This window comes from Prionailurus viverrinus, chromosome A1 (assembly GCF_022837055.1).
Source record: "Prionailurus viverrinus isolate Anna chromosome A1, UM_Priviv_1.0, whole genome shotgun sequence".
In the NCBI taxonomy this organism is placed as follows: Eukaryota; Metazoa; Chordata; class Mammalia; order Carnivora; family Felidae; genus Prionailurus; species Prionailurus viverrinus.
In genome coordinates, this window is record NC_062561.1 from 158307376 (window position 1) to 158332160 (window position 24785).

At 36.3% G+C, this 24785-nt stretch overlaps 1 protein-coding gene across 3 annotated transcripts; it reads right to left on the reverse strand.

Moving 5' to 3' along the window:
• Positions 1–260: 260 nt before the first annotated feature.
• On the reverse strand, positions 261–23699 carry SPATA9 (spermatogenesis associated 9). 3 transcript variants are annotated; one of them, XM_047857927.1, is made up of 5 exons: positions 23550–23699; positions 23246–23334; positions 14747–14974; positions 5408–5503; positions 261–582 (listed from the first exon to the last, which is right to left on the reverse strand). In XM_047857927.1, the coding sequence occupies exons 1-5, from the start codon at positions 23557–23559 to the stop codon at positions 295–297; spliced, it is 711 nt and encodes a 236-aa protein (XP_047713883.1). In that variant the 5' UTR covers positions 23560–23699; the 3' UTR covers positions 261–294. The 3 variants fall into 3 exon arrangements, with proteins under 3 accessions (XP_047713883.1, XP_047713803.1, XP_047713969.1); XM_047857847.1 differs by having other exon boundaries at positions 23525–23699; XM_047858013.1 differs by having other exon boundaries at positions 23651–23690.
• Between the last annotated feature and the right edge of the window lie 1086 nt (positions 23700–24785).

Below are 24785 nucleotides of genomic sequence, written 5' to 3' on the forward strand. Positions count from 1 at the left end.
GTCTGCCCCTTATTCATGTATGTGCACGTGCTTGCTCGCTCACTTTCTCTCTCTCTCTCTCTCTGAAAATATATAAATAAACTTTAAAATCATAGTCATACATAAATTCTACATCAAGATTCATTTTATTTTCTCCACTATATAAGTACTTGAGAATGACATTTTAGTAGTTCTCTACCCCTTTTCTAAAGCAGAGCATTAGTATATGAAAACTAGTTTCTTAGTTTTCAGTTGAAATGTGATTAGATAGATAGCTCTTAAGCTCCACTCAATGATATTTATGTTCAGATTTGCTCATTCATTCATTTCAGTGCATTGGTCAAACACAGAATGTAAAACCTGGATCTTGTTACTCAACTTATTGGCAAGAAGTTTGGAGCAATCTGAAATACTGTCTGGTTTCTCCGGTAATGACCTGTAAGGTTTTGCTTTGATTTCACCTTCATCAAACGTAGGTTCAGAAAGCACAGGCTCTGAAAAGGCTTTTCTAAGATTTTCACTCTCCTTTCTGTTTTGCCTTATGGATTCTTCTTCTTGGAAAATTTTCTTTACCTTCTCCAGCACAGCATTAACACAGACTGTCTAATAATAAAAAAAATGTGTTCGAAAAGTAAAGTTTCTTCTTAAGCTACTGAACTTTCCACTAACAAATCCAATAAAATATTTAACATAAAGCCATTAATCTACTTAATTCTAATAAAGAAGCGCTTCCTTTCCTGGCACATGATAAACATCTAGAGATTGCTTCCTTGTTCTAAATATATTACATCATAAGCTAGAAAGAAAATTAAAGCCTGGTATACTTCAGTAAAGACAAGCTTTCCCTCTTTTCCCTTCAATTCATTAGTTGTCTTACATCTTTACTCCCTGATTTAATTAAACTCTTTTATTCTCCTGAATTAAATGAAACATTTTCTGGGAGATGAAATTTGTTACCAAACATGTTAATATCTCAAAGTAGGTTTTTGTTTTTAATTTTTCCCCCTAGACTTTGCTTATACCTATGTGTACAATTGGAAGGGCATTAACATTTTAGAAAGAATTTAGTAACCCAGTGGAGCAATGATTTCTAAACAAACACACGATCCATTTTCCCTCCAAAAAAAAAAAAAAAAAAAAGCCATTCAGTGCTTTAAGAGTGTCAAAACAAAACACATAGAGAAATAGAACTTTGAAAATTGAGAACCACTAAGAACTATATCCAGTAAACTTATTCTGTAAGTTTACTAATGAAGATGATGATGCCTAGTGTTTAAGACAAGTAACAAGAATAATGAAATCCACAAATATGAGAATACCTAACCAGCTTATTTTGCCAAAGTGATGCCTAAAGCTGACATAACAGGCAATAAACACTTTGAAGATTTTCCTAAAGAGGGTAATGGAGAAAAGATCAAGGGCCTTAGACTGAGAAGTTCTTCCTGACCTCCTGCCTCCTCCTCTCTTGGCCTGCATCCCACTGATGCTTTCCTTCACTTTCCTGTAGTTAGTATGTAGTCACCTGACCCTGTTCTAGCCAAAAAATAAAATAAAATATGTCTGCTGGGGGAAGGTCAGGAGGGATTTTTGGAAGTTTTTCTCCTATATAAAAAGGAAGGCTCTTCATCTTTTCCTCCTAATTTGGACAATGATATAGATAGGATGCCTGACCATAAGGTGACAAACCTAAGGATCAAAAACAACAAACAAGGTAGCAGAAGAGAAAAATGGAAAGGCCCTGGGTTCATGATGACATTGTAGATCCACCGTACAAACCTGGGAACCACCTAACTCTAGACTTCTAATTAACTGAGATATTTAAATGTCTTCATTGATGAAGGCCCTGGCAGCTATTTTTTGTTACATGCATACAAGTATATCCCAACCAGGACCTATAAAATTTTGAGGTCCGTCACTTTCAGCTGCAAACAGCTTCATTCATTTATCCCCATATGTGATCATTTTCTATGTATGCCATGCTGTGAAAGAAGATTAGGAAGCCCTGTCCTATTTGATGTATTTCTTCTTTCCTCACCTACAAAATTTTATCTGTGCCCATTATAACCACTTCTACCCCAGTCTCCGAAAATGAAGAGTCTTGATCAAGATCAGCATCTATGTTTCTTTTTAACCTATAGCCTACCTGTTCTCTATTAATAATCCCCTGCCTTTTCAGCCTCTCGTTCTTGACTGGCTCTTCCCCTGCAACTTAGAATGTGCTCCAGTATCTTCCATCTTAAAATTAAATATTAAAAACCCCTGGCACCCTGTCTCCCTCTTGATTGCTATATATGCTGGCTTTTCTTGATCAAACCAGAGTCTCTATTCATGGCCTCCATTGTACCATCTCCTCTTCACTCTGAAACCAGCTTATTCCTGTCCTCCTTATCCTGTCGCATCACTGAAATAGTTCTCAAGATGGTTGGCTCCAACATCTTTTGTACTAGACCTAGACACTTTTCACAACTTTATTTTACTTGACTTTTTCTGTTTATATTTGACACCTAACTGCCCACAACTTCCTGAGTCTCTATTTCCTTGACACTTTTTCTCCTGATTCTCTTCCTACTTTTCTGATTACTCCTTTTTTGTCTCCTTCACAGATTTGCTCTTAGTTCACCGTAAATGTTGCTATTTTTCACATTTCTTTTGGAAATGGAAAAGTCCATTTCCAGACTTTTCACTTTTTCCACTGTGGTTCCATACACAGGGCATTAACTTCCAACATGTATGTTATTTGATTTCAAAATCATAACTCCAGCCCTGGCCTCTCCTAGACGTTGGGTTGGATACATGACCAATCATCAGGTCCCCCAAAATACTGTTTCTTTTACCTACTTAGAAAATTTATAGCATGACAAGTCATGTGGGATGATTTCAAAAGCCTTTGAGAAATTAGAGTTTAATTTTGGTGTTAGTCTAATTTGTTTTAGTTTTACCATATCTATTTCATTCCACCCATTTTTTGCAGCATTTTTGCATTCTAGCTCAGTTGGATGTCATTTTTGCATGAGATTCACATTTAAGATATTGAGCATTTCTCAAAAGTTTTAAATGCTTGTAAAATATTTATAACTTCAGTTATTTAAAAAAAAACTATGAATATGTTTAAAGGTCCTTTTACTTTTTTTTTTTTTTTCAATGATGTCTTGGCTCTTCTTGACCTTTTTCATTCGCCTCTAAATTTTAGAATAAAATAGTCAACTTACACACCTGCTGATATTTAAATTGGGACTACAGTGAATCTATAGATTATGGGAAAAACTGAATCTTTAGTATTGTGTGTTTCAATCTGATAAAAATATTAACAAAAATATATAAGATCTTGAACAACAACAAACCCATAAGAATTATTGAGAAATTAAAGACCTAAACAAATAGAGGGATAGACCATGTACAAGGATTGAAGGGAGGACTTATTCTACTAGTTATCAAGACTTATAAAGCTCTTGTAAATAATACAATATTGAATCTAAGAATAGAAAAATAGATCAACTGAATAGAACAGAGAGTCTATAAACAGACCTGCATATATAAGGACACTTGATATATGACAAAAGAAGTATTCTGGGGCAATAGGAAAAGTACCCCCCCCCCCATAAATTGAGTTGGATCAGTTGGATACCCATGAAGGAAAAATTTGTTCCTTACCTGATACCAATTCCAGATGGATTATAAATTTGAAAGTGAAAGGTAAAATAACAAAGTTCCTAGAATATATCAGGAGGAATAGTTTCATGACTTTGGGTATAGGTCAAGATTCCCTAATTAAGACATAAAAAGCACTTAACATAAAGAAAAGATTAATACCTTGAACTACATTAAAATTAAAAACTTCTGTTTTAAAGACACTGCTAAAAGAGTGAAAAGGAAGTCATTGAATAAAAGAAATAACCAAAAGAGGGTTTATTCCTAGAATATATTTTTAAAGTACAAATCAATAATAAAAGGATAGAATAGAAAAATAGAAGACTTTAACAGAAATTCACAAAAGAGGCTATCCAAATGTCCACTTAGTGCATAAAAATGAACTCAATCTCATTAACGATGAAGGAAATGCAAACTAAAGCCACAATGTGATAATACTACATATCCACAAGAATCGCTAAAATGGAAAAGACTGACAATACCGACTGTTTGGCAGTATCTGCTAGACATGAACATGTGCATATTCTGGTGGTCCAGTAATTTTACCAAAACATATGTACAAGAATATTCATAGAAACCATATTCACAATGGCCAAAACTACAAGTAATATAAAATATATAATAATAGTATATATTATGTAACATATTATAAATATATATTTATATTATTAATATATTTATGTAATATATAAATATGTTATGTTTATATAATATAAACTATATATTATAGTTATAATATATATTGTTATATATTATAATGCTATATAATATTAAATTAATATATTATATAAAATACATCATATTATATTATTATAATAATATTATATTTATATAATAATATTCAATTCAAACCACAAAATGGATAGTGGCACATATATTGAATACATGTATGTTCTATATATATACACATATATATATATTTCAACAAATGGAATAATACACAGCAATGAAAATCAACAAACTACTACTATACACAATAAATCTCATAATGATAATGTTGAGCAAAAAAGGGCAAATATAAAAGAATATATAGTATATTATTTCATTTATATACAATTTACAGAAAACTGTCTTTAGTGTTAGAAGCCAAAATAATGGTTACTTTTATATAAGAGGCAAGTGATTTGTGAGGGGAACAAGAAAGAAGCTTCTAGAATGATGATTACATTTTGTTTCTCAATGTGTGTGTGGTAGGTAGATTAATAGCTTTTGTGAGAATTCATCAAGCTGTGTAGTTTTCTGTCTTTGTGTGTTATACTTTTAAAAAAAAAAATTTAAAGGTAAGTATAAATGGCAATGATTAAAAGAAAATAACCCCTTATAATTTATAAAACCCTTTATGCTTTTGTCACACTTTGTAATGAACACTTTTGAATTACAACACTTGTAATTCAAAATACACTAATATTTGTATTCCCCATATCATGGACCTAATTGATGGAATGCTGAACTTTAGCCAACCATGGCACAATGGCTGAAACAAAACAACCATAGCTAAGTGAAAGTAAAACCAAAACATTTTGAACAAATCATAATAAACATTATAAAAATAATTTTAGTTATTTAAGCAAATTAGTTTTTGGTGAATTGACTTGGGTCTGAAATGGGTTGACTTTACCTCAGAAAAGTAATTTTATTTTAGAAGAGTAAATTTTTAATGTAAAATTGTGTAACAAGAGAATAGTACCTTGGTTTATGAATTTATAATATATATCTATATCTTTAACATACATGAAATAAGTATATTTATATCTAGATTGTAATAATTTTCTTAACTCACCAAATAAATTAGTGCTGCATATGAAGCATACATGATGCTAGTTAAAGCAGTCTTTGCTGGAAAAGAAATGATTTCAAACAAAGAATCCCTTCTGACCTGCAAAAACAGAAGAGTTTTCTTATTATAATAAAAGTTTTCAATGTTACAATGTTAAATTTTACCATGTTATTGTAAAATGAGAATTTCAATAGTTCTTTCCAAAAAAAGTTATCTACTGGATCTATCTGGGTTTTTTTCACATTCTGAAAATATTTCAGTTTATTTTTCTCTTTGTGTTTTTTTTTTTTTTACAAAAAGGTACTTTCTTTTGCTATGACAGATCTATAAAAACCTATGAAAGATCTATAAAAAACCTTGCATTTCCAAAATCTAACTTACTTTAACTTTTTTACATTTAACAAGTTGTGCTCACTAGGGGGTGCCACTGTGCATGTTGTTAGAAAAACAGTCTTTTCTTTGTTCAAATTCATGTAATCATCCTTTACTAAATTATTCACCTCTTCATTAAGCAAGCAGCAATCGAAATACTAAGGATTTCCTGCAGATTAATGACCTGCTTGGAAATGTTAATCATGAGACTGCTGAAGGCCAGCATTAACCTTAGATGAACATTAAGCTTCAGGGAATGCTCTGTGCTCACATCCAGCATGCATTTTGAAACAGAGAAGGTTTACACCAATAACGAATTTGTCTCTCAGATGTTTCTAGCTTCAGGTGGTAGCTGTCCCTGCCTCAAACATAATAGAATATATTTAGTTTAAGGGAACTGTACTCTCTTCTAGGTCACCTCTGTTGCCTTGAGTAGGATATGAAATGAGGACATTAGGAAAAACATTCCTTTCCCATTCAGCAGTGTAGTGGCAGTTAGCCATGCTCCTCTGAGGTAAGTGCCAAGACACTCAGTGGCTTCAATAACTCCCAAAGGTACAGGCTGTAGCTAATAAAATCGTGTAAATACACAGTAAAAATGCATACAAACTAGAAAGAACAGCATGTATGTGTATGTTATTTAAAACATTGAAAAACTAGAACAATTGATAGCAGGACGGTTAGGTAAAATAAGCTGTATCTACTTAATGGCATATTATAGCCTTTTAAAAGGTGCTTCTGAAGGATGCGTAATACCACTTTGTTGAACAAACATTTGTATGGCACTGTGTTCTATCTAAGTGCTTGTAGTATCTTCAGTTTTTGATTACTGCTACCACTGCGGAATGAAGAACAAAATTGCCCATTGCGATTTACCTTCCTCTCTCCCTTAAGTGATTTATGGAATGCTGACGCCAAGAACACGCTCTAGCCTGCTAGTTGAGAGATGGAGGTGGGGGTGGTGGGGAGGAGTCCCTTCTCCTTCCTTGTTTTCCAGGCCCGTACTAACTCCTAAACACAGAGACAGGTAGGGGTAGTTTTAGCCCACACTCCGTAAGTCAGTCTGGAAAACTTCCCAGAGTTCCTGGCTTCTGGAAAGAGTTTCCAGGAAACAAAGCAGCTGCTGCTCTTTCCCTCTTGCTAGAAGAATCAAATTGATAGTGTGTCTTTGAATCCCACTATTAGGCTACAGGGAGACAAACATACAAGTAGAGAGCTGATGTTAGGAAAGAAAACAGATACGCTCCAACAAAATGCCTCCTAGCAGAGTAAAAGATTCATGAGTACAGTGGGGGGTCCATATTCAATAATTCGTAGGCCATATACAATAAAAGTAAAAGTGGCATCTGCATGCATGAGAAGTTACCGTTTCTATTCTTTTCCAGATTTTTGTCCTTCACCTAAAGTAATTAAAACTGATTACTTTTCAAAGTTTCAAAATAGATTCTATATCTGATATACGCTATGCTTCTGAATGATGAATCTGTATATTGCTTAAGAGTTAGTTTTTCATCATTTTAATGCTTTTGATAAATACTTGCTATTCCCGTAACAAATCATTCCTGTGGAAAACACATTTCCTGCAAAATTTATGTGGCTACTGGCAGGTAGCCATTTTTCAATTTTATGATCCACTTCCAATACATGTTTTTCATATATAAACCATGCTGTTTCCTTTTTGGCTTGTTCTAAGCAGGAATAGCATATGATAAAACAAATAAACAGGAGACCTTTCTATATCAAAGGTTTTATTTAGATTACCTCAGCCATTTAAAAAAATTTATCCTAACTTATTGTATTAGTTTTATTTGCAAATTTGAAAGCATCTTGATATCAGTATTATGGCCATATATTTGTTTGAACTTTTAATATTAATGTTAATATGAGTGTGTAAGAAATTTGGATATATAAGATATGTGGATAGGCTATATGGTCATACTAACATATCAGATACATGTATATTTCAACAGTAAAAACATTTCGATGTTTAATGAAATTTTGCCACATAACTTTGCCTCATCTCATTAAAGGAGTATCTGTGATTATCTTATTTTCAGTCATACTGAGATAAATCACAAAAAAGCAAACAGTAAATAGTTTAGAAAATAATAAAGATCCACTTATAGATGACCTGAAGGATAAAGAACCACCAGGCCCAACTTAGTTTATGTTGCTCAAAACCACCTTGAAGAAGGATATCCAGGGAGTAATGGGGGGAAACTTGAACTCCATGATTCACAAGTAAGTGTTGCAAGAAGCACTGATGGGTTAATGGGTCCAGAAAAAAAGTCTTTCCTGTAAGTTTGGAAAAGCTACATGACCATGTCTTTGCTTGAGTAAAACACAGTATTCATGAGCACGGGGAAGCCTCCTAGCAGTGCACAGTAAAAAAAGCTATTTGACTTCGTTTACCCAGTATTAATATCCTCTGTAACATTGTTTTTGAATAAGATCTTACTCACATAGTCCTATTAAAGCTCAAATGTCCCAACCTCTGGAGAAGTATGTCTTCAAGATTCCAAGTAGTCTACTTTCCAGGAATTGTCCTTTCTCCTCAGGTCTTGAATTATACCACCCAAGATTACCCCATAGGCTCACTGAAGACCTGTAGAGACTCTTGATATTTTTGAGGTTCACACATATTTGTTACACAAAATATGTGAAGTTTGAATTTAACCCCCAAACTGAAGTCTACCTTGAAGGGTTGGGGATGAGGAAAAAACTATACTTAGAAAAGTGTCTGATCTTCATTCTGAAAAAGGGAACACAAGTTCACTTGGATCCACATATATCACAGGCATTTTAGATGCCGCGGGTTTTCTTCCCCTTTGCCTGTATCTTGCCTACACCACTTCACAGTGCCTACACATCATCTCTTAATGCCACTATAAGGAAGATTCTATCATAGGAAGAGCTCCTGGTCCTGTGGCCCTGCACTGCCCTGCCAAAGTCAACAACTATGTCTGGGAGCTGACGTGTCTTGGCTGGAGTCAGCATTGAAGCTGATTATCTAGGTCACTGCAGCCTAAAGCAGCTGCAAGTTTTACTCATCCAGACAGCTTACAAGGCTAAGCAGATGCACCATTCCATAAGTACTGATGCTAGGGATGTTGAAAACTACCAAGAAATATCTAACCAGAGTTTTCCATTCCGGAGGCCCTTTTAGGACTAGCAGATATCTTGCTATAATCTCAACCCTGCATAACCTGGAAGGATTTGAGGAGCAACTTGACTCAGCACCCCACCCATAAAGACAGGTGCAAAGGAAGTCTCTTTCAACAAGATGGCCAGCTGGAGAAGGCAGACTTGAACTATGTGCTCATGTTACAAAAGCCATTGGGATCTCTTCAGGTCACTTGCATCAATTGGGTCTTTGGATAGTTCATATTGGGCTCAATATCTTTGAATATGTTAACATATATAAGACTTACTCTAGGTCTGAGCACAGAACCAGAAAGTCAAGGGAGCTCCTGTAACAACATTCATGCTCTAATTATCTTGAGGAGACTATTACTGTATGCTTCATCCCAGACCACATCAGAAGGCTGAAATACTATCCTAGTCATAGTCAGTGTCCTAATGAAAAAATGCTTCTCTATTATGTGTTCTTTAAGGAGTAATCTGACTGGCATTCCCAGCTACATAATATCCAACAAGAGTATTGGTAGAACCATTTAAGGTGTTCTATGTACAAAAATATCTTTCTATCATTAATTATCCTCAGATCAGTGACAAAACAGAGCATATAAAGAGGATCTTTAACACACACTTTCAGATTATCTAGTCTGCTTATCTTCCTACATAAAATGATGTCCTCCATGCATCAACAAGCATATCCCCTTGCATAGCAATTCCAGATTTCACTCCTTTTACTTCTCTGCACACCAGGGAGTTCTACCTTGACACAGGCAGCCTGGCAATCCTTGAAGGAATTCATGCTGGAATCCACTCTGGGTAAGCTAAACTCTGTCACTGTGGAAAGACAACCAAGCAATGTATATACCAGGGCTGGTGTAACTCACTCGTACTATGCCACTTACCTCTCTGGTACACTGACACCATGGATATACTCCATTCCCAGACCAATCCATTGACCTCCATCACACTTCTTGCGTTACTCTGTTGTTACTTTCACTCTCTAGGCCATTGTCTTCACTATTCATACTTCTATTCCCTCCTCACTGAGACTTTTATATTTGAGATATGTTGTTTTCTTGCTTGTTACAACTTAATTTCCTCTCAGCGGCAATTCTGATTCTCCACCCTAACTAACACATATTATTGAAGTATAGCTTATTCCTCATTCCTAACCCTTGAGGACCCTGGAATCTCTGACCGAAGGCTGTTCCCACTTGTCTCACTCTTGCGATGTGGAACTTCTTACCTTTCCTAAATAAGTCATGTTCTCTCTCACCTTAGCATCTTACTATACGATGTTCACTTCTGGGAATAATTCTCCTAGTTCTTCACTTGCTTAATATCTCCTCCCTCAAGATCTGGTATTATCTTCTCGAAAGCCTGCACCAACTACTCTTTGGAATTACATGCTCCTTGTTGCCGCTTCCAGAGTACACTTTGCACTCTCTGATTATGCGCTTACTACACTCCACTGACATTGCTTATTTGCCTATCGTCCCCACAGTCCATATAGGGCAAAGGCAAGACATCTATGAATCCTAGTATCTAAACTAGTGATCTTACATGTCGATTTTCAATAAATATGTGTTGAATAAATGGAAAAAGTAGAATAATAATTCACTTACTTCCAGAAAGAAATTTAATGGTCTTCTATTAAAACTCATAAAAAAGATACTAAGCAAAGCTGAAGGATATCTGGTCCTAGTAGTATGGCAGACTGAGCTAATGTGGAACTCCCCCCCCTTCCCCCACATACCTAGAAATTTTATATAAAATCAAACTCCAAAATGTAATACAAGACTGCATTTGGAAAAAAAAAAGAAAAGAAAAAAATAAGGAAGGAAGGGAGGAAGGGAGGGAAAGAAAGAAAGAAAGAAAGAAAGAAAGAAAGAAAGAAAGAAAGAAAGATTGATTCCTGGAGTGCCTGGGTGGCTCAGTTGGTTTAGCATCTGACTTGATTTTGGTTTGAGTCATGATCTCATGGTTCATGGGATGGAGCCCCGCATCAGGCTCTGTGCTGGTGGTGCAGAGCCTGCTAGGGATTCTCTCTCCCTCTCTCTCTCTCTGCCCCTCCCCCTCATGTTCTTTCTCTCTCTCTCTCTCTCTCTCTCTCTCTCTCTCTCTCTCTCTCAAAGAAATAAACATTTTTTTTTAAAGAAAGATTCCCTGTGCTAGGAACGAAAAGGTGGAGCGGTAAGTGTGTGAGTATATTGCCCAGCAGGTATGAAAAAGAGGTAAGTGAAAGGAAAATATGAGGAAGGTAAATAGACATAAAGAATAAAATGAAAATGTCCAAGGTATATTGAATAGATATTCCAGAATAAGAGATTAGAGAAAATGAGAAAGAGGCAATATTTGAACAAACAATAGCTAAGAATTTTCTAGAATTGAAGAAATTATCCTCAGATTCAAGAATCACTATGATTCACAAGGGAAAAGCATTTTGACAACAGCTAATACAATTGAAGATGTGCATCCCTCAAAACCCAGTAATGCCTCTTCTAGATGTACCCTTGGAGAGCATCTTACACACATGGATAAGGAGCCATTTACAAGAGTGTTCATTGAAATACTGTTTGTAATAGAAACAGTTGTGGGATACCACAAACAAAATAAAATAATAAACCATAGCTATTCATATCAAAAATGTTGAGTACAGGTGCCTAAATGGCTCAGTCATTTCAGTGTTTGGCTCTTGATTTTGGTTCAGGTCATGATCTCATGGTTCGTGAGATTGAGCCCTCTGCTGTCAGCACAGAGTCTGCTTGGTATTCTCTCTCTCTCTCCCTCTCTCTGCCCCTCCCCCACTCGCTCACACGCACGCTCTCTCTCAAAATAAACGTTTGAAAAAAATGTTGAGTGAAAAAAGAAAGTTACAGAAGGATGAGTATAGTATATCATTTATATAAATTTTAAATATATGAAGAATAATAGATTGTACAAATGTAGTGAAAATATGAAAGTATGCATAGAAATGCTCACATCAACTTCAGGATAATGATTTCCTTTGGTAGAGAAAAAATGGGGAATGGATTGGGACATAGTTAATTATATTTCTTTTTATAGAGGAGATATCTGAAGGTAACATTGCAAAATATTACTACCAATTTAAATTTGGATAGGACTTCTGATAAACTACCTTTTATATGTTTTGAAATATTTTATCAGTAAGAATTTTAAAAATTAAAGCTATATTCTAAGACAATTAGAACAAGAGCAAAGGAGAAGAAATTTCATAGGTGTTGATTTTGAAATGATGTCAAAGAGACTGTCACAGTCAGCATATGGACCTTGGACAGGTCATTTACTCCATCACCCTGCGTCTCTCACTTCAGGTTCTTGGAATAAGTTATCACAACTAAGCTCTAAATTTACCTGTGAAATTCACTGTCAGGGCAAAAAGGCAAATGTGTGATGTTTCTTAGTTCTTATAACTAGATAAAAGGAAACACAAATTCAACTTGAAAGATAGATTATTTTCCTGCCGTTGAATCTTCATGAGTATTGGAAGACAATTCTTCCATGGATGTCTCTCATTCCTGTACAGATTGGACCTTCTGAACAAAGCACATGTTTGAATAGGAAACAGTTTTTGAAGCTAGAGAAAAAATGTTACTCTGGAGGGATTTAGAGGTGTACTTCCCAAGAGCCTTCAACTTCCCCCTCTGGAGACATTTGCTTCTCTCCCCAAACCTCTCTGTCTTTCTCTCCCTTCCCACCCCTCCTCCCAAGGCTGGGCAGATACACCAACATCCTTTTTTTTTTTTTTTTTAAGTTTATTTATTTATTTTGAGAGAGAGAGAGAAAGTGCAAGCATGGGAGGGGCAGAGAGAGAGGGAGAGACAGAGAATCCCAAGCAGCCTCTGCTTGGGGCTCAAACCCACCAACTGTGATATCACAACCCCAAAACCAAGATTTGGAGGCCTAATTGACTGAGCCACTCAGGTGCCCCACCAACACTCCTATAAAAGCTGAGTCTCCTAATTTCAGGCTCCTCTCCTGTGATGCAACTCACTATATGCATAGGTATCATGTGGCTCTCATCACATTGTCCTGAGGGAACTGAGGGGGTATGGGAATGACACAAGACATTGCTCTGGCTGCTGCTTTTGCAGTAGACAATAAACAATCTCTGTCCCTGATTCAAGGGAGTCTTGTGTGTCTGTCAGTCGGTCAGTGTGTGTGCGTGTGTGCGTGTGTGTGTGTGTGTGTGTGTGTGTGTGTATACCTGTGGCAGGCTAATTTGTTAGTTTCAAAAGAGTGTAAAATCACAGATTCTTCTTCAGTTCTAACTTACCAAAGAGGAGCAAAAAGAAATATTAAATAACATAATGGATAGTGTCTTTAAATGTGATTTCATAATAAATACAGAAATATTCTTCAAAGAACACTTCTTATGTCAATTATACAGCTCAGCGACATTTCTTTCTGACAACCTAAAGATACAGGAATACTTAGAGAAACCAGTAGTTAACAAACACAAAGCATTTTTCACTTTCTCAAACATCAGGTATTACAAGGGAGCTTTTTATAATTGCTATCTCAAGCAATTCATAATTGAACTATCCAGTTATTTCTGAAAATGTTAAAATCTTTGATTAAAGAGAGATTCCTATGTAATGGATATTGTGTTGATTCTAACAATCCATCATCCATTTGCTCGCTCATCTTTTCAAAAGAGCCCAAATTTTGTTTGATGATTCATCCTTTCCCCCATTCTCTGGTCATGTGATCTGGATGGAGCTCCAACCTCCACTGCAGAGAAAAAATAGGCAATCAAGCCCTAGGCCAGTCAGTGCATCCCATTTCCCTGGTTTAGAGGTAAGCCCACCTCCAAGAGTGAAACTCAGGACTTGTCCAGGAATGCTGGGTCAAGAACTTTCATTCTTTGCTGCTCTAATTGAACCTGGAAGGATGGGAGTCCTGGGAAAGCTGCAAATCACCTTGTAGCCATGAAGGGAAAAGTCAGTCCGGGAATGGAGTCTACACAGAGGAAGCAGAGCCAGGAGATGGGGGAAAAGAGAAAAACAGGACCCTGAAGGCATCACTTGAGCACCTATATATATCCTGAAGCCTCATCTACTCTGGATTGTTCAACTATGTAAACTAATACATCTTTCTGGCTTAACTCCGTTTGAGTGAGAGTTTTTTCTCCCTTCAACAACAGAGTCAAAATGACCCACTCTGGGGTTTAGGTACCAGACTTGCAGGATTCCAAATCTTTTGTAGCAAACATTTAGAATGCTTTGAATAATGCCCAGATGGAAAAACTCAGAGTTCTACACCATATAGTTTAGAAAAAAGGAAACTGGTCCTGAAAAAGTTTTAAGAGCTGCTGTCCTTAATGAAATATAACAGACCCTCAACAAAACCATGTAGAACATGTAATTTGAAATATACTTGGATGTTGATGGGTCTATCAAAATGAGTTTATAGTTGAATGTACTCAAATATGTTAAGTCAAACAAAGACTTTCTTGGAAACATAGCAAGGTTATGAGGAAAAAGGAACAAAATTATTTTTAAGGCTTGTTATACGATTAGTTTTAGGTTTGCTATAAGTGGTAATTTGTATGCTAATATTTAGGTTGAACCATCTGAAATTTACAGTTTCATATATTTCAGTCACGTAACAAAGTAGGAAAAAAGTCCACATTACTTCCTCTTTCAGATTTACTTTAACCAGAATATATATGCCATATTGGCAAAAGGCCAAACCATTCATTTCTTATCCAAATATTCATGTTTTACATGTAGGACAACCAAATGTGCTACATTTTCATTTTTCAGATCTTGCAATTTCATATCTTGTGCACATGCAGTATTGACTCACCTGCATGTTACATACGGGTTGCTTTTGTGCATTAAGCTCCCTCAGCAAACGATGCGATATGTCCCTTAATTCTAAAAGTCTACAAGCAAGTTGAGGCTGCAGAAGTTTGGCCACTGATTTGGAAGATCTGGATATGCTGCTTAATCCTTGAATTAATGTTCCTCGGTTGATCTTCGCTAGAGCAACAGCCATTCTGATTTTGGATGGGTTTCGCATGGGTTCTCTTTTCTGGAAAATAAGCCTCTGAAAAGTGACTGATGTGTGATTCTCCAGTGGATCATTAAAATCTACTTCAGGCCGAGACCAAGTACCGCATAACAGTACATTATGCATGGTCCTATGCATATACTCAGTGTCTGATAATTACATCCCACCCCATGTACCTAAATCTTTGAATAAATATATGATTTTTGCCTTAGCATAAATATCTAGAATTTAAGTTACTAGCCAAAAGATCTACATTCTTCATTTTTCTCTCTGCGTTTATTTATTTTTGCATTGATTTTTTTAAGGGCACTTTCAAAAGCAAACAGTTCTTATTCAAATATTATTCAGTGTTTGAATAATTCAAACAATAATTCTTATTCAAAACTGTTACAAATATTTCTCCAGTTTACTTTAAAATCTTAAGTGATAATGCATACATACATAATGCATTGTGCAATGTAAGAAAATAAAATACCCTATATACTAATAAACAAGCTTAAGGAACTTTTACTTGTAAAAACTTAAAAACTTCCATGAACATTCTGACAGAAGAAGATTGTGGCATTAGCAAAACATATGACATGTAGATCTTTCCCTGCTGGACCAGAAGGTGAACCACAGAGAAATTACTTACAATGCGGTTAGACTGCATTCCAGGCAACAGGCAAGTATAGTTGCCATTAATCCTTTAAGTAATTTTATGGGCTATTCTGGCTTTTTTGTATGTGACTTAGGGGAAACTAATGGTTCATAACACAAATAAGGAACTTTGAACCTCTATTTATTGAGTCTAAATATATAAACACAAAACATCTTTTACACGGATTTTTTTTTTTTTTTGGTCTACAATGAGCAACATGCATTTTTGAAGAGCTAAAGTACTATGTATCATTTTTATGCATCAACTTTTGTGCGTCAACTTTAAATGCATCAACTTTTATACTGAAGAAATAATTTTATTATTGCTGTTTTTGTCATTAAAGTTGAATACTCCTTTTACTGTTGAGCATTTGTCATTGGAGATAACCAAAAGCTGTTCTAGCCTGTCAATGGGGATGTATTTCTGCAGATCTGGTGTCTTATTGTGGTTTAATCTGTTAACTTTACTGGGGTGCCTGGGTGGCTCAGTCAGTTGGGCATCTGACTTTGGCTCAGGTCATGATCTCAAAGTTCATGGGTATGAGCCCCACATTGGGCTCTGTGCTGACAGCTTGGAACCTGCTTCAGATTCTCTCTCCTTCCCTGTCTGTCCCTAACTTGTGCTCTCTCTCTCAAAAATAAACATTAAAAAACTTTCTTAAAATCTGTTAACTTTACTGAAAAAGTCCCATTAGCCTACCTTTTGTCTCAACCCTCCTAGTCAATACTAACAGTCCAGAAAACAATCTAAGTTGCGGGCTGCTAGAATTGCTGCAATTCCAAGCCAATTTAGGGTAGAGAAACCCTTAAAAGTAATTATGTGGTGGGTAAAATAAGCAAAATCACACACAGGTGCTATCACTTGATATTATATCTAGGTTTCGAGCACACCAGGGAGAGAAACCACAATTATCTGCCATAGCCAAAGCTCTTGCACATACAGATTCAATTTCTCTTGCGATCTTATGTTTTGCTTCGCTGATTCTTCTTCCCCACTCCTCCTTAAGTTGGAGCAGCTAGAATGTCTAGTTTTACTTCTGATTACAGTTTACTGTGTTTTCTCTCATAATTTATAATCATAAAGTGAGGCATAATGCCAGGGCAAACAGCAGTGGGACATGCACACTATACTGAAATTTCATCTAATAGTCATTCAGTGTATTAAGGACTCTAATTTTTGCAGATGCAAGACATTGACATTATGGAGCTTCCCTCTCTGTACTTTGTGCCTTTACAAAGTCTTGGTGATCTGTACTTGTTGGCCTGGATTCACTGGCTTTATTCGGATATTTCTGTTAGCTAATCTTGATTCATTCCCCCAAACACTATACTAGATTGATCCGTTCAAACTTCTCCTCTTTTATAACATTGCCTTTCTAAATATTTTCCTCTGTAGAGAAATAAGTCTATTTGTAATTGATAAACTGTTAATCAAAATTCTCCTGTAGGATCATATCATTTGAATTTGAATATCATTATAAATACAGCATTTATGATAAACGGTATTTTAAAAAAATTCAAGTGTGCATTACAATAATGCTTTAGTGCCCTTTGCATATTTCTCCTTTCAGTATTGTCATAAATTCATAGCTTTTTCCAACAGACTCAACCAGTTCCTAATTAATATCATCTTTGTTTCCTTTTAATGCTGAAATAGTTACAATTTGATGACTTTGCTTCCCTTCATGATTTTTACATTGCTTTCCTTTTTCAAAACTTTCAGTTACCTCCGAAACAAATATTACCTCCAGCAATAAAATGTTTCTGACCCCTTTATTTTTCCCTGACACAAAGCATACAATCAACTTGTTCCCAAGAAGACCATTACTACTTTTAAGAATAGTATTAGAAACCACAGGGTGCCTGGGTGGCTCAGTCAGATAAGCATCTGACTTCAGCTCAGGTCATGATTTCACGTGGGTTCACGTGGGTTCACGTGGGTTCACGTGGGTTCACATGGGTTTACGTGGGTTCGTGGGTTCACGCCCCGCCTCAGGCTCTGTGCTGACAGCTCAGATCCTGGAGCCTGCTTGGTATTCTATGCCTCCCTCTCTCTCTGTCTCTCCCCCCTTGCACTCGATCTCTCTCTGCCTCTCAAAAATAAATAAACATTAAAAAAATAGTATTAGAAACCCAATCTGGGTACTGGGGTGAATATAAAGTGGGGTTTTTGTGACTTTGAGAATAGGAAGGTAACAACAGAGGCTACTTAACAGTCCTTTAGACGCAGAGTAAGATGTTCCTCTTTTTAAAAAAGCAAAAAAAACAAAAAAAACAAAAAAAACAAAAAAACTCACTGGAGCACCTGGGTGGCTTAGTTGGTTAAGCATTTGACTCTTGATTTTGGCTTACATCATGATCTCACAGTTCATGAGACTGAGCTCTACATTTGGCTCTGTGCTGACAGCGCTGCGAAGCCTGCTTAAGATTTTCTCTCTCTCTCTCTCTCTCTCTCTTTTGCTCTTTGCCCCTCCCCCCTCAAGATAAATAAATAAACATTTAAAAAATACCAGTTTATGGTAATGATTCCAATTCACTTTTCAGTGAATTTTTATTTTTTTGATGTTGTTTATTCATTTAAAAAAAAATTTTTATGGTTTATTCATTTTTCAGAGACAGAGTGTGAGGGGGGAGGAGGAGACAGAGAGGGAGACACAGAATCTGAAGCAGTTTTCAGGCTCTGAGCTGTCAGCACAGAGCCTGACGCGGGGCTCGAACTCAGAGCTCGTGACCTGAGCTGAAGTCGGACGCTCAACCGACTGAGCCACCCAGGCGCCCCTCATTTTTGAGAGACAGAGACAGAGAACAAACCAGGGAGGGGCAGAGAGAGAGGGAGATACAGAACCTGAGGCAGGCTTCAGGTTCTGAGCTGTCAGCACAGAGCCCGATGTGGGACTTGAACCGATGAACCGCGAGATCATGACCTGAGTCAAAGTCAGATGCTTAACCAACTGAGCCACCCAGGTGCCCCTTCAGTGAATTGTTGAAAAAGGCTCCAGTAAAATATTTTAAAATAAAAAGTTTTTGTCCTTTTGTTGAGCTACCAGCTTTTCCTTTTGTCTACTATCTATGCTATGTATTTTCCTCCCAAACTATGTGTGTAAATTTGAATGTTGACCCCAAATTAAGAAGTGCTCATTTCTTTTCCCTGGGTTGTTTTGTTTTGTTTGACTCCTGGCCTAAGTATCCTGGAATTGGTTGCAAAGTGTGCAAGTTTAGATGATTCTTATTGTCATTATCATCACCGGAGTACATTACCAAATGTATGAAAAGATATTCCAACTCCCCTCACCAGCATCACCAGGCAATGTTCATTTATCACTAGAAACCTAGCATCAGTTAATCAGATTGTTTTGAGAATCCTGCTCCAGATTTCACTATTTGACCTCCATTCTTTGAATGTATGCTGCTTTCCCTTTTTCTTTTCTTTTTGTTTTCTAGAGCCATGCCCATTTCTCTAACATCAGCAGTTTTCATGCTGAACTCCGATTTCCATTACATCAGCTTTTTACTACTCCACATCCAAAAAACCAGCCTGTCAGCAAGTCTCATTCAATTCTTTCTCTGAATAGTCCTAGAATTTGACCACTTCTAACTATGCCCTCTGCCAGCACTCAGTCCATTCTATTTATACCATCTCTTCTCCAGACTAGTCAAGGAGCCTCTTCAGTGGTCTCTCTCCTTCTCCCCTTGTCTGTTGTCATTCTACTCCTCAACACCTCAGCCAGAGAGATACAAGTAAAACTTAGATCCTATCTTGCTTTTCTTTTCAGCTGCTTCAGTGGCTTCCTAGTACGCTCAGTGTAAAAGCCGAATTACAAATGCTACAAAGGTTGCCATTTTTTTACCTCTCTACCCTCATTGTCTTTTTCTCTCCTTTCCTCCTCACTAGTTGTTGAGCTGGTTAGGTATACTCCCACCTCAGGGACTTTGCATTAGCTATGCCATTTGATTCTTCAAAGGTACCAAGGTCTGCTCGCTGGCTTCCCTAAAGTCTTTCTTAAGAATCACTTTCTCAGGGCATCTGGGTGGCTCAGTTGGTTGAGTGTTTGGCTCTGGATTTTTCACCCAAGTCATGATCACAGAGTCATGGGACTGACCCCTGCATCAGGCTCTGTGCTGAGTGTGGAGTGTGCTTGAGATTCTCTCTCTCTTTCTCTGCTCCTCCCCCCTGATCATGCTCTCTCTCTCAATTAAAAAAAAAGAAGTAAAAAAAAAAAAAAAAAAGGAATCATTTTCTCACTAAGACCCTCTCGGTCACCCTAACTTAACAGTCAGTTGTTTTCCCTTTTCTACCTCTATTTCATATTTCTACTATATTTATTCTTCTTCTTATACATACCATTAACATAAATAAACTTGTTTCTTGTTTTTCTACCTGACTAGGATGTAAGTTCTATGACAGCAGTGTTTTATATCCATTTGGATCACTGATCTTTCCCCAGTACCTAGAATAGTGTCTGACACAAAATAGAGTGCTCTAAATATTTGTTGAAATGAATGAATGAATGAAGACTATCTGAAAATAGATTAATAGAGAGAAATAAATATACCAAATATTAAATTAGAAATCACCTTGAAAGTTTTCAGTGTACAATGTGCTCTGTAACTTTCACAATTATGACAGTGCCATAACAACTCACCAAAAACAAAAATACAACTTAATTATAGAACACTTTAGTTACACTCCTATTCTCATCATATTTAGAAATATCAACACCATTAAAAGTGATTTCCAGACATTATAGGTGCAGCCCCAAGAGTTTTGTCCCATATGTTCAAAAAAAAAAAAAAAAAGCCAAGAGAATTCAGAAAAGTACATCAACAGCTATAAAAATCCAAAATTTAAATGGATTCTAATATGTTCTATTTACTACTCCCAATTTTATAGTAGAAGGCTAAATGCAAGATAATTACAGAATAAAACACATAATCACCTTTAATAATTAAAACCACAAAAATTGACCCTATTTACCACAAAAGATTTCTCTCATTCAAGTAAAAGTTCATCTGAATTAAAACTTTTAGTTCCCTAATTGTAGAATACAGTTTTCACTTGTTCAAATGTAAAAGTTTAATATTTTTAAGTCCTCATGAAGAAATCAGTTGCAATTGGCAAGTGTAAACCTTTAAAACTTACTTCTTGCTAAAGGAAGTGGATATTGAAGGTACCAGGATATGGGTTCGACTGAAGAACACATGACTTCAGAAGCCACGACCTCAAGCCAAGAGCCTAAAATTAAATTTTCTCAGCCCCAGGAAGAAAATTTCCTTCAAGCCATTAGTCATGAAGAACTATTTAAGAACTATTATTCTTGGTATGTCCCTCTATACAAATCCCACCAGACATTTTGTTTGTTTGTTTCAGGCCAACAAGGTGGCCTTTTCCTAAATAAATAAATGCATAAAATTTTTAAAAAGACATTTTAAAAACTAATCATGAAATCTAGAAACTCAATTTAAATTTAATCATGAAATCCAACTCAATTAACTAAAGCCCCCTAAGTATTATTAAAACCACTCCTTTCAGCATGTTTGGGAACTATGGATCATTCCCCAAAAAAATAAAATTTGCAGCATTTACAATCTGACCTTTTAAAAATAATTTCGTTATCCAAGCATTAGCATTGTGTTCTGAATAATTTATTGTTGAAGTACAAGTAACTTCCATCTGTACAGTATCCCCTAACAACTTGGGTTTCTTGCCAATCTCAGCAACACATTCTTCATAGTAAAATGGTGGGAAAAGTACAATGTAAGTGTTTTGAAAATGAGAAATAAAGTAACTATGCTTATATTCTTCTCTGAATGAGGTAAAGTTCTCATAAATAAATGACTTCAGTGACTTGGAAATAGGAACTCAGAGTTCTTTCTTTGGGATCAGAGTATCAATCTATTTCACTATTAAACCAAATTTATGGCTCAAGTGATAATGAGGTAAGGCAGAGGGTAGGAAGAGATGAAGGGAGTTGTGAAGAAAGCTGCAACTTCTTTCATTCTTTAGTGTTGGCAATGGTGAGAGAATCACAACGTGGAAGCAGCAAGAGGGGTTTCCAGACCAGTCTCTGGCTTCCTAGAATTCACCTTGAGGCTTCCTCAGGAATCATTGCCACTAGTGTGCTAGCCTTAATGGGTTTACATTCTAGACCAAGCATGGTCACCTGCCCATTTCCTACCGTAATATTCCAGAGCATACTCAAGAAAAATGTCCAAAAAGATTTGTCTAAGAAGATTTTATACTAAAACTAGAGGAGTGTAAAAGGGGGAAACAACTAGACACCGAGTCTAAGATACAGATTTATAAAGTCTGATTTGCTGTCTGGCGGACCACCATCTGGATGCCATCTTCCCACTATGTATCCAGATACCTGCACTTCACCATCATCCCTCCCCAAAGTCTACACCCAAAACCCATACCATTGGTTCCAATTTACTTGATATTCTGGGAACATGTTATGCTGTTTCATACTTTTTGACCTAAGTGACACTGCTTCCTCTGTTCCTATCCACTTACCCTATCCCTTTTTTCACTTTGAAAATTTATAATCATTCTCTGAGACCCAATTTGAGCATCCTTCTTCCATAAATCCTTCTCTGACCATTCAGAATGGTAGAGCCATTCATTCCTCAAAGATAAATTTACCTCTTACCATGTTCCAAAGACAATTACTTGTTTACAGTTCCAATTGACTCCACTAGATTAAGCTCATTGACTGAAAGAATCCTGTTTTATCTCTGTATTCCCCGTCCCCAGTCCCAGCCAATAGGAAAGTATTTAGTAAATGTCTGATGCCTGGTGGTCTGGATGAATGGTTAAAAGTGGTTCTAAGATCCCTCCTTTGGAATGAAATATATAGACTTTGGGATTACTATGTTACTCAGAGAGTTTTTTGGGTATATTTCCAGGTTTTGGCTATGATCCTTATGTTTTACATTGCTCGAACTCTGATTATCTGGATAAGGAGGTTATTACTGTACTGTGTAACTTTACAACATATTCTATTCTAACTGTGGTCTAGATGACTAAAATACACTTATCCATTAAGAGCTGTGTACTTTGAAGTAAATTATGTTACAAGATATTACTTTTTCCTGATCAGATATCTTTTCAACCTATCCACTCTCCAACTCCCAATATTTTATCTGTTGCAAATTCTTTTGGGAATAGAGGTTATACAAAACATATCCACATATGCTTTGTTTAAATTGGTATCACTATTTTCTTTCCACATTAAAACATATACCCATACCATATTTTTGTTTCTATTACTATAATTCATATCAGTTTTTTCACTGACTTAATTGCCATAGATTTTAGTTAAAATATATCTAGATATGTTTCTGATTTTATATTAAGCAAATCTTAAGCAAATGTAGCAAACTACATGCATTGCAATTGTGGCTATAAAAAGGTTCCAGATTTCCAGTCTGGAGATAGATTTATGTATCTATCTCACTTCCTTGTCTGCCATTTCTCTGCTTTCCATAGACTTACACAATGAGTAAGATTTGAAATTTGTTTTTCTGAGACAAAATTAATTTTTTCCTAAGCTACAGGCACTGATCTCAAAATCAAGCATTAAATAATTGGTATGATATTAAAAATTCAATATACTTTTTGTAATCCTTTTCAAAGTTATGAAATCACATTACCTGATCAGACCGTGACAATCTTAGGATGGTAGGGAATTCGTCTTTAAACTCATCTAGAAGGTCCATGATTATTTTCTGGATCCCCTCGACTAAGACAAAAAGAAATTGGGGTGGGGGTGGAGAAAGCTTAACTAAAAACATTCCCTAACCACAATTCAAAAGAACATGGGACACTGGGTCCACTTTGTAAGTGACTGGGAAAGCAAGTAAACCCTAGGGAAATTTATTCCCAGTTGTTTCCCACACCCATTATCCCCTTTACAATGAGATTGCATATACTTCTTCCAGAAAAGTTCTTCAACACCTGCCCACATATCCACCCAACAGGTTTGATTGGCATGACAAGTTCTTGCTTGGGTTCCTAGTGCTTGGCAAGCTTGCAGGCCACGGCCACACTTGTCCTACTCTGTCATTTGTGAGGGATGAGGGCACCCTTCCACTCAGGAAAGCAGGCAAGGACAGAACCTACAGTTCATTGCCAGAATTCTGTTACTGCACAATGGGCCTCTGAGAACTTGTTACAGAATCTTCTGAAATCACGCTGGCACCGAGAAGAGGAAGAATGTGTTTGAAGACACATTGAAGGGGAGGAGAAAGGAAAGTGAAAAATAAACTGTACTAAGGAGTTCTGCATTATACGTTGAATTTTGACCCAATTTCTATAATGATACCTCAGTTAATGGATCATCTGAAACAAAGCTCCCTTTGAAGAGTTGGCATACGCTTTAAAAGAAATGTTTCACATATGATGCCAAGTGGAAAAGAAACACCAGCAGTTAATTCAGAAATACTTCTGAACAGGTTGTTTTTCCTTCACTCAAATAAATATCACTAAGTAAAAGACAGGCAAAATTATAAAATATATCGTTTGTCTTCTTTAAAATACCAAGCTATTTTTTTCTTCTTCATCTTTTTCCCTCATAGTCCTCTCCCACTTCATTATTTTCCATTTATCAAGTCTAGGAAGAATTTCATGTCATGTGTGCTTGATTACCTAGTTACTATTTTAGTGTGGATGAATTCAGAGTCGATTAACATAAATCCCATTTAAAATTTTTTTCATGCTTATTTATTTTTGAGAGAGAGAGCATGCAAACAGGAGAGGGATACAGAGAAGGAGACAGAGAATCCAAAGCAGTCTCTGCACTGCCAGCACAAAGCCCAACACGGGGCTCGAATCCACCAACCTTGAGATGATGACCTGAGCCACAGTCGGACGCTCAATCGACTGAGCCACCCAGGCACCACAAATCCCATTTTAATTTGAAGACTTTATATTTAATTGTAGCTAGACCATTGTCCTCAGCAAGCATAAATCTGTGGGCGCTAAGGGTCTGCTCATAGGAACTGTCTAGGAAATGTTCATCAGAGGATTCTTTTCTTACGTAAAGCCTGCCACATCCCTGGTTTCGATTTGTCCTTAGTCCTCATCTGAGAACACTCTTCACGACACCTAACCATTTCTCTTAACCTTAGCAGAACATGTTTCCCTCCATCATGACCCTTATGTTTAAGATAATTATGCCATTAATATTTAGAA

Excerpts from the sequence above, each read along its gene's own strand:
- SPATA9 (XM_047857847.1), bottom strand. The coding sequence starts at position 23,585 with ATGCCAATCAAACCTGTTGGGTGGATATGTGGGCAGGTGTTGAAGAAC. Across the intron at positions 14,975-23,245 it reads GATTGTCACGGTCTGATCAG|AAAAGAGAACCCATGCGAAA; the intron begins GTAATGTGATTT and ends CTTATTTTCCAG. Across the intron at positions 583-5,407 it reads ATGCAGCACTAATTTATTTG|ACAGTCTGTGTTAATGCTGT; the intron begins GTGAGTTAAGAA and ends TTTTATTATTAG.